Source organism: Atta cephalotes (genome assembly GCF_000143395.1).
Source record: "Atta cephalotes unplaced genomic scaffold scaffold00032, whole genome shotgun sequence".
In the NCBI taxonomy this organism is placed as follows: Eukaryota; Metazoa; Arthropoda; class Insecta; order Hymenoptera; family Formicidae; genus Atta; species Atta cephalotes.
In genome coordinates this window covers 7,589-18,675 of record NW_012130096.1, presented here as the reverse complement: position 1 = coordinate 18,675, position 11,087 = coordinate 7,589, and the positions used below count along the sequence as shown (strand labels likewise).

Below are 11,087 nucleotides of genomic sequence, written 5' to 3'. Positions count from 1 at the left end.
AGAGAGAGAGAGAAAGAGAGAGAGCATTAAGGATTTTTATTTTTATGGTAAGAATAGAAATTGTACATTTCCTTTTCTACCTGTCTGTCCATATAAGCATTGCTATTTATATCTAATTCTATTTATGAAAATTTGTCGACTAAGTCTTCTATTCCCAGCAAACGAGAATGGATTAAAATGGATTGAAATTTTTTTCTATCCAAATGCGTATTTTAAAGCGAATACTTTTTTTTGAATTTAATTTCCTATTCAAAATTTTGAATTGAACAGTGTACATTTCTATCTTTGGAACATACATAGGCCTATAATTAAACTATAGTTATGACAATATTAGCGCATCAAAGCGCGACATTTAGCGCACTGATATTATTATAATAAACGTCATTCTATAAATACACGACATATTTTCCGTTTTAAATTTCAATGTTCATCCAAAGTTTCTATGCAAAATTTACGATGCATGTGTATTCACAATATGTTGTGTGTGCACAGAAAAAGTTAATATTATTTTTAGATTGAAAGGCATAGAGATATGCTCCATGCAATTTCTATAAATGAATAAAAATACATTTAGGATTGAAAAACATTTATTTTAACATTCATGAATCAATATTTCTGAAAATCTGAATCCATTTCAATCCATTTCATTCTCGTTTGTTGGATGAGATTAAAGGTAATCTACAGTAAGTACAAAGATAATCTAAATAGACACAAATCTATTTTAGAGATAGGCTAAAATATTTATTTTAGAGATAATGTCTATCTCTAAATTCCGAATATTTGTGATATTCGCATTGAATTGCTAATTATTTTTAATTTTAAATATTATTCATAATTGTAAACAAGATTTTTAATCAATATTATTTTTAATCAATATCATTCATAATTGTAAACAAGATTTTATTTTATCTCTTACATGGAATATTTTTTAATTATTATCATTAAATAAACACTTCTCCATAAAGTGAAGAAAAACAAACGAATGTTGCATAATCTTGAACTGATAGATATATACAAGTTTTATATAACATTTCCATAATCTTTTCAACATACATTTCATTTTTGAAACATACATAGGCCTATAATTAAACAGTTATGATAATATTAGCGCGACAATTTGCGTTACACTAGAATATCTCGAGTTGTTTATAACACTGATGTCATTATAATAAACATCATTCTATAAATACACGACATATTTTCCGTTTTAAATTTCAAAGTTCATCGAGAACCCATGGAAACACCAAAGTTTCTATGCGAAACTTACGATGCATATGTGTTCACAATCTAAAACTACTTTTCTTAAATCAATATTTAAGGGTGAAATTTTAATTAACCTGATCATAAACTTAATTATCAAATCTGCGGTATCTTGTTTATGAAAAATTAAAATTAGACAAGAATTATTAAATTCTTATTATCTAAACGTAGAAGAAAGTTAGAAATAACAATTAATACAATTAGAAATTTTATTATGAATCATTCTACCAATTAATTTAAATACAAGTCATCAATGATTCCAAAATGATAATAAAAAGTCACTTTTCAAACATTTACAATTCATAACACTTTTTATTTATTTTGACAATATTGTGACTTATTGTTCTGCTTGAAAATGATGCTGCTTCGCAAACAAATCGAAGTCAAGAGACCTTGTAATGTAACGCGTGTTATATTTTGATAACTCCACGCGTGTTACATTATGATAACCTGTTGGCTGTTGGAATCAAACAAACAATTTTATCGGTATACAGTTCAACACATCACATTAATTAAATAGCCGTCGCCGTATTTTATCGTTCAGTATCAGGGACGACTGGTTATTTAAAGTAATCGATGTAATTAGCCGTCCCCGCTCAAGTTTAACCATCCGCTTCACTTTAGCTTATTTCCCTTTGACCACTTGTCGTTTGCTTCAGTTCCATTCAATTCATCTGCGACGATCTATCGCATCGCCAACAATCGAACTTTCAACTGTTCAGCTTGCAACACTAGTCTCAATACATACTTATATTCTTCAGACTTCAAGCAATGACGACGTAAATTGGCCTGTTATATTTGTTTGATATATCATGATAGATCCATCTCCTTTGCTCCTTCTACAGTTCTCTTTTTTTTTGTAAAATGTAAGAAATGCGAAAAATTGCAGAAAAGTGCACACTGGTGTTTACAAGTATGGAAGAGTGCAAAGAGTGCACGCCACGTGAAAAAGTAGAAGTCCGTCTATTCCGTCCGTTTAATTACGCTCCTTTATAATCTTCTTTTTCTTCTCCTTTAAATCTAAAATTATCTCTATAATACGAATATCGTAATCTATTTGCAGGCAGGCGCGTAAAAATGTAAAAGTTGAAAAAGTGACAGATACTTACGGCCTTTCCGAAGGCCCTCATTGGGATCATCGTACTCAAAAATTGTATTTTGTTGACATATACAATCAGTATATACGCAGGCTAGATCCCGCAACAGGTGTTGTGACCAGCACATACATAGGTAGACTATATATTTCTTCTTTATTAGGGGGAGATCAAATTAGAGTGACTTTTAAACATAATGAAGAGGAATAGTTGAATATGAAAAGAATTATTAGACTTGTTTTGTTTTACATTATTTTTAATTAATTATTAATAAACAAAAATCACAAAATCACACATTTGATTTACTTAATTTTTCTCTTAAAATTGTGAATTGATTCTTCAAACTAAAAAAAACTTAAATATATTACATTATAGTCTCAGAAAATCTTTCTGTAATTTTCATCTCTAATTCCTTCTTTTCTGAAAGTAATTTCTGTGAATAAGCATTAAATATATAATCTGTTTAAGCGATTTTAATTATTTTTATTCTTTAAAATTTAGGAGGCCACGACATCCTCCTTGGTTATATTCATGTTTCTTTATAAGCTCTTTTATGTTTCATTGAATTTATAGTATTTATTTTAGAATTAATAAATTCCACAATGCTTTTTCAGATCATGGGACTGTAGGAGTTGCTGTACCTGTGGATGACAGCGTTGATCAACTTATAGTAGGTTCAGGAAAAGATGTTATTCTTGTTACATGGGATGGAGACAGCAATAAATCTAAGGTATCAGTCAAAGTGTTGTGTTCGGTCGATTCTCCTGAGGCTCAAACGAGAATTAATGATGGAAAAGTGGATTCTGCTGGAAGATTTTGGCTCGGTAAACTAAAAATATCATAAATAATAGAAATGCGATTTGTTCACTTATGCCTAATATATATTTTTCATAGGTACTATGGGTAACGAAGTCAATGGAGAGACAGCTCCCAATTTAGGAACATTATATCGCGTTGATGATGATCTTGAGCCAAAAAAGGAAATATCGCCTGTTACAATAAGTAATGGATTGGCATGGAATATTGAAGACGACACTTTGTATTATATTGATTCACCTACTCGTCAGATTGCAGCGTATGATTACAATCCGAATAATGGGACAATATGTAAGATTTTATTAGATTTTTCATTTAAAATTATGTTATAAGCAAATGTGCAAAAGTATATATCATATGTAACTGAAAATTACATCACCATAAAGCATAAAATTTAATAATATAATTTTATTATTTATTTATGTATGTTTATGTTTTAGCTAATAAGAGGATTGTATTCGATCTCAATAAGACTGATTTGAAAGGATTACCTGATGGAATGACTATAGATACAGATGGCAATCTTTGGATAGCATTATTTGGTGGATCTCAAGTAAGTATACAAAATATCATTTAAAAATAAATGAATTATTATTTATAAAATTATAGAATTACCTAATGTAACAATATATAATTAAATTTTATTATAGTAATTTAATGATATGTATATAATTAACATATATTATACACACATATATATATATATATATATATGTGTGTGTATATATACATATATATATAATTTTATTATAGTAATTGAATTTATTAAAATATTATTAGAATTCTTGTAATCTATGAAAAATTTATCTATTCTAGGTTATTTGTGTGGATCCGAAAACAGAAAAAGTATTATACAAAGTTGAGCTTCCAGCTGAAAACGTAACCAGTGTCGCATTCGGTGGTCCGCTTCTAGATACCTTGTATGTGACCACATCTGGTTTCAATATAAGTGCAGAACAACGACAAGCGACTCCTTACGCTGGTGCTGTATTCGCGGTGAAAGGTTTAGAAGTTCGTGGAGTTCTTGCAAATTCATTTATGATGATAGATTAAAAGAATAGGAATTTTGTAAGAAATATCAAGAAATAGATATCTTAATACTTCTTGCGAAAACGTACGTAATTTCTAAATTTTATAGTATTGAATAAAAATTAAATACTACTCCTGAAAATAATTTTTTAAATTCATTTGATTAGGTTGAAAAAACCGACACTTGACATGATTAATTAAATTTCGATTTGTAAATAGAATACCTTTTTAATATAGTAAATTGTTGAATAACTGTCATAACTTGTTTACATTTTTAAATTGATAGATGTAGATTTGTAGATCTATAATCGTTTTGTAAAATTTTAATATACATAAAAAAATTATAAGTCTACACACTATAAGATTAAAATTTAATTACAGAGTTAAATATGAACTTGACAATTGCACGTATATTTCTCTAAAACAAATATTATAATAAATATATTTGCTGCCTTCTTATATGTTATAGTATTGTTTTCAAAGCTGCAATTTTTTCCTCACAATTATGCAGAGTTGAATGCAATTGTTTGCAAGAATCCTTCATGCCAGCTGACATATATTTCACTTTCAATCTTTAAAATTTCCTGTATTAAATCATCTAATGTTTTCATCATTATTTCGTAGATATCTGTAAGATTATCAAAATTGTTGGTAAGCTTTCAGCTTTAAGTCTGCAATCTTTTTAAAGACTGTTCTAAATTGTGCAAGCCTTACATCCGTGAAAGTCTTAAAAGTATTGTTGTTCAAAAAGTTATTGCGTTTTTTCCAATAGATGGTCCACGTTTATTTGTATGCGAGCGTGACATGAATGTCAAATGTTTACGCGCGTTTTGTTGTTGACACTCAACCTAAAACCAAAAAAAAAGTTGATGCGAATTCGGTCGAATTTTGTGCTTGCAATTGTGGTTCGAACATGGAGAATTTTGAAGAGCATATTCGTCACATTCTGTTTTATTACTTCAAAAAAGAGAAGAAAGCAACTGAAGCAAGGAAAAAGTTGCGTCGAGTTTACGGCAGAAATGTCGTCAAAAAACGCCAGTGCCAGAACTGATTCGCCCGATTCCGTGATGATGATTTTTCAGTCAAAGACGTTCATCGCTCCGGTAAGCCTTCCAAGATTGATGACGATGAAATGAAAGCATTGGTGCAAGCAAATAAGCATTCAACAGTTCGGGAGCTTGCTACCGCTCTAAAAGTGTCCGTTGGAAGTGTTCATGGCCATTTGAAATCACTAGGCTTTGTAAAGAAGCTCGATGTTTGGGTACATGAAAGAAATTCATCTGACGAATATGAGCGTCTGCGATCAACTCATCAAACGCGAAGAAAACGATCCATTTTTGAAGCGTATGATCATGGGCGGCGAAAAATGGATTGTTTACAATAATATCAGCCGAAAAAGAAGTTGGAGTAGGCGAGATGAAGCACCGGAAAGGCAAGCAAAGGCGGAGATCCACCAAAAGAAGGTAATGCTGTCAATGTGGTGGGATTGGAAGGGAGTCTTCTATGCTACTTCCAAAGAACAAAACGATTAATTCCGATGTCTATTGTGAGCAGCTGCAGAAATTAAGTGATGCCATCGCACAGAAATGTCCCGAGCTAATCAATCGTAAGGGTGTAGTATTTCACCATGACAATGCGAGACCACATACAAGTTTGATCATTCGGCAAAAACTGTTGCAATTGTTGGTTGGAATGTGTTACCATATCTACCGTATAGCCCAGACCCTTGTATCATCAAACTTCCATCTCTTTCGCTTCTTGCAAAACTCCTTGAATAGTAAAACGTTTGCTTCTGAAGACCTCATCAAACAGCACCTAGACAAGTTTCTCGCAGAGAAGGATGGGAAATTTTATGAACGTGATATTATTGTATGAAGTTGCCCGGGAGATGGCAGAAGATCATCGAACAAAACGGCCAATATATCATTGATTAATGTTCATTACATATATTAAATAAACACACCTGAAAATCAAATGAAAAAAACGCAATGACTTTTTGAACAATATTATCCATATTATCCAATATTATCAATGTTCTAGACTGGTTTCACTAATGCAATAAGTTAGAATGAAATAAATTATTCCTTTTATTTCAACTTATTGCACCAGTATACCAGTTGAAACATTTTTTGAAAAAAAAAAAAGAAAAAGAAAACAGATCTCTTATAAGATTGAAAAGCAGAGTCATCATCAATCTTCGTAATCACATTACCATTTTTTGAGAAGTTGAAATACAGAAGTTTGTGTATTATCTGATTAGTTGTCCTTGCTCGACATTGTAGATAGGTCTTTGATCTGAAACAATTCTATAGATGAAGTTAAACACTTTCAATGTGTAAATAATATAAAACCTTTCAAGAATTATATGAAAGTTATATATGAAAGTTTAAAGTATATTAAAGTTATATATGAAAGTTTCTTTGAATAATAGGTAAAAGAAGAACTACAAGAGCATGCAAAAATCTTTGGTGCACTATCCAAATTACTCCTCGAACCACTGTACAAGCACATTTCGTGGTATACATGTCCACACGGGGAAAATATCATCGAATGGTTCCAGTAACTCATTATATATCACACACGCTATATACATTTTATATAGATTTGTTGATAGAAAATCGGTGTCTTGTGAGTGAAAGAGAGAGAGAATTGACTTAACGACAGTAATCACAATAACAATTTCACGATATTGTCACGATATTGTTTCACGATACATTCTTAATCCACACCGTTATAAATTGGAAAACTTTGAAATGTTTGCCTATATACAAGATAGAAAAACGTTGAATCAATCTTATTAGCTCCGAGTCTCGAACAATACAAAGCGTCCGCGCCGTCCTTCAAAAATTTAAAATTGTTGCAACCATTGTGAAGAAATACTAAAAATCCTATAATAACAGAGAGTGCGATCAAAGTCTCGCTACAAATGTTCTGAAGCATTTGATTAATTAATCAGAAGAAATATTTTTATTATTATTATTTAATTGGCCAATCAAAGAACGTTTCAAAGCATCTGAAGAACCTCCTGAGCTTATTGAACATATTTACAACAGTTTGAAATATGTCATCGCACGCCTCAATATACAATATATTAATAAGCGAATACAATGATCTCTCACGTTTAAACTTGACTGTACTAATTTAAAGTATTGAGCAATAACTGTATGTACAAATAAAAAATTAGAGACCTAAATTAATTTAAATAAATTATTAAATTAATTTAATATATTTACACGAATTTTCTCGTATAAACTGTTCATTATCATTAAGAATCTATATAATTAGGGAGGAAAAAATAAAATCGATTTAAACCACACATTTTTTTCCGAGCATACTACGTGTGCAATAAGAAATTGCGTAACGAATACTTTGGTGTAATTGCATTATTAGAAGGGACTATTATTATCTTATCGTCTTGAAATTCTACTTTTAAGTTTACATATAAACTTGTGGGAAAACACTATTGACAAACGGTGAAACAAAGTTGTGTTAATAAGAGCTAGTAATTTTTAATTCGGAGTGATCTTTTTAATAGCAAATTTCAGTAAACTTAAGCATGTAAAGTTTAACACATGCACACGTACAAATTGTTTTAGAAAACGCTTAAGTTTACTGAAACTAATTACATTAAATCAGTGTACAGTACATATAAAAAAATGTAATTATTATAAAATACATACGATAAAAAAATAACGTTTCCTTAGGCAGAAAGACAGAAATGCCTTAGTAGAATTAATAAAAAAATAATGTCATTCTATTTATCTGTGAGCATAACATTAATTAAATTGTACTTTTAATATTATAATTATTAAGTACATGTATAATATAAATTACATACTTGCATAATAGAAATTATACATTATAATTAATGTAATGTTTTTTTTATTCTATCTAAATTTTATAAATAATATTATGATTAATAATATTAGAATAATATACTTAATGATTTTTTATCTACTCCTGTAAATTTATGTTTCTTAGAATATTTATACATATATATTCCCTAATTAAAAAATTTCATTTCTTTCCAATTTTCTTTATAATAATATTAGTATTGTACACGTCATGAGAAGAGCAATTTGTAAATTTGTATCTTTAGTGTACATTTTCATCTTCATCCGTGGCGGGTAAGTGAAAGATATTGCTCATAACTCACAAATTGACGAGGTGTCACGCACCTATGTTAAAAAAACGAAATCATAATTTTCTAATCCATATATTAAGTAATATTTCCTTCTGTCGAGATAATGAGAAATAGTAAAGCTTGGTTTTTTTATTAATAGTATTTTTATCAATAGTAAAAATAAATAGTGTTGCAATATATTTATGTTACATGTGAGGTACGCAACATTTTAAGAATGCTGACGAAATATATCGAGTATTTAAATTATTTTAAATTATTTTAAACGAGATATTGGTCTAACAGGAATAAAAATATTTCTACAAAAAAATTAAAATTAAAAATATGTACTTATAATCCATTTGGAAACACATAATTAAAACGATGTTTAACTTTAATCATAAAAGATAATTGGACTGAATCATACAATATTTTAAAATTTATCAATAGTCAAAAATAATCATTATTGAATAATGCATTCTTATTGTATTATAAATACTTTTTACAAAAATTTCTGCGATATTTATGTTTCGTAAAATATTAAAAAAATTCTTGCAGAAACTTTTCATGAACGAACACAGTAACGTACATATATATAAATTTGTTTAATAATAAATTTGTTTGAGAACATTATGAATTATTATTTCTATCTAAGGATACAAATAATTTTGCTTGTTTCCTTTTTACCTTTCTGTTCGCATATAAGCATTGCTACTTATATTTAATGTTCCATTGGGAATATCTGTCGGCTATGAATATTATAATAATCTGTTTGTAGGCAGGCGCGTAAATGGGAATTTGACAATTGAGAAGATAACAGATATTTATGGCTTTTCTAAGAGTCTTCATTGGGACAATTATACTCAAAAGTTGTATTTTGTTAATTTTTACGATCAATATATACATAGTCTAGATCCAACAGGTGTTGTGAATAGTGCATATGTAGACAAATCTATTTATTATTTCTTCTTTATAAGCTTTCCTATGTTCCAATGAATTTATAGCACATTTGTAAGTTTCACAATGCTCTTTCAGAACAGAGAAATATTGGAGTTGTTATACCAGTAGCTGGCACGACTGACCAATTTGTAGCAAGTGCGGGAAAAGATGTTGTTCTCGTTACGTGGGACGAAAACAGCAATAAATCGAACGTATCAGTCAAAGTATTATTTTCGTTTGACTCTCAGGTTTTAACAAGAACCTATGATGGGAAAGTGGATCCAACTGGAAGATTGTGGATCGGAAAACTGTTACGATTAAATAGAAATGAGATCTATTCACTTACACGATTAATATTTTCCACAGGTACTATGAGTAATAAAGTTGCTATGAATGATATGAAAATGGCAGTAATCCCTAAACAAGGATCGTTATATCGCATTAATGATGACCTAAAACTCGAGAAGAAAATATCATCCGTTACAATAAGTAACGGATTGGCATGAAATAGGCAACATAGTCTCATGTATTATATTGATATACTTACTCAGATTGTAGCATATGATTACAATCCGAATAATGGAACAATATGTAAGATATTAGATTTTCTATAAAATTATATTATAATAAAATGTTCAAGAGTAAGAAAGAGTAAGAATCATATATAACTGAAAATTACAATACTGCTTAAAAATAAAGAAGAGAATTTAAGGATTGCATATGCTTATAGTTTTTATGTTTTTTAGCTAACAAGAAGATTGTATTTGATCTTAGTAAGACTAATTTGAAAGGATTACCCGTTGGAATGACTATAGATACAAATGGCAATATTTGGATAGCATTATTTGCTGGATCTCAAGTAAGTATATAAAGCAACATTTAAAAATAAATGAATTGTTTGTAATATTATAGAGTTCTCTAATTTATATATACAATGCATACATTGGATTAGCAAAAGTTCATACTCGATTTATTATTCAAACAGCTGCAATTTTGTTAAAAATAAACAAAGTTTAAATTTTAAAAAAATTTAAAGCTTGAAATCTCTACTTTTGAATAGTTACTATATTTTTTGAGTTTATATAAGTTTTATAATTTTTACATATAGAAAACTACGAGCTGAAAAAAATGAAAAATTTTCTTCACTTTGTAGATCTGTAGCGTGACCAAAAAAAAATTTGAGAAAATTTTCGACTCTATCGTAAAAGCTTGAAGTTTTCCTTACAAAATCGCTTTTTAAAAATGTTCCTATGATTTTTTGTTACCGAATTGTTGCAAATTAAATAAAATGAATATTTTGACTTTGATTGCTCATAAAACTATCACATTACAAAAAAATTAATTACAAAAAAATAGATTTTTAAATTCTCTCATTTAGATAGAGTAAGATTTAAATTTTATTTTATTTTTAACAAAAATAGCAGCTGTTTGAAATTTAAATAATAAATAATCGGGCACGAACTTTTGCACTAATTCAATATAATATATACATATAATAAAATTTTATTTTTTATTGTAACTTTTATTAAGGAAAAAAATGAGAGTTATTATTTCTTGAAAATGATTATCGAAAAGACAATAAAACTACAGTCATTAAATGCAATATTTCTTTGTAAAATTGATATTTTTCCTAGATATTGATTTGAAATGTCTTCATCTTTGTTAAAGATTTAAATTTAGCAACTTAAAAAAAATATATATATATATATATATATATATATATATAGAGATAGTTAACGTAAAAGGTAAGTTCGTAAGTAAAATTAACGTTAGGTAATTACTTTAGTTAACTACTACTAAGTAAAAGTAGTATTAGTAGTTTAAGGTTA

General features: G+C 28.6%; 2 protein-coding genes and 1 pseudogene across 2 annotated transcripts; all 3 read left to right on the top strand.

The window, feature by feature from the left end:
• Positions 1–2,031: 2,031 nt before the first annotated feature.
• LOC105621260 (regucalcin-like) lies at positions 2,032–4,223 on the top strand. The gene is made up of 6 exons (XM_012202730.1): positions 2,032–2,039; positions 2,324–2,490; positions 2,969–3,178; positions 3,249–3,461; positions 3,611–3,723; positions 3,987–4,223. Exons 1-6 carry the CDS (start codon positions 2,032–2,034, stop codon positions 4,221–4,223), a joined length of 948 nt encoding a protein of 315 aa, XP_012058120.1.
• Positions 4,224–5,464: 1,241 nt separating this feature from the next.
• On the top strand, positions 5,465–6,074 carry LOC105621259 (histone-lysine N-methyltransferase SETMAR-like). The gene is made up of 2 exons (XM_012202729.1): positions 5,465–5,662; positions 5,754–6,074. The coding sequence occupies exons 1-2, from the start codon at positions 5,465–5,467 to the stop codon at positions 6,072–6,074; spliced, it is 519 nt and encodes a 172-aa protein (XP_012058119.1).
• A 3,555-nt stretch (positions 6,075–9,629) lies between these two features.
• Positions 9,630–11,087, top strand: part of LOC105621038 — a 2,271-nt pseudogene continuing 813 nt past the window's right edge.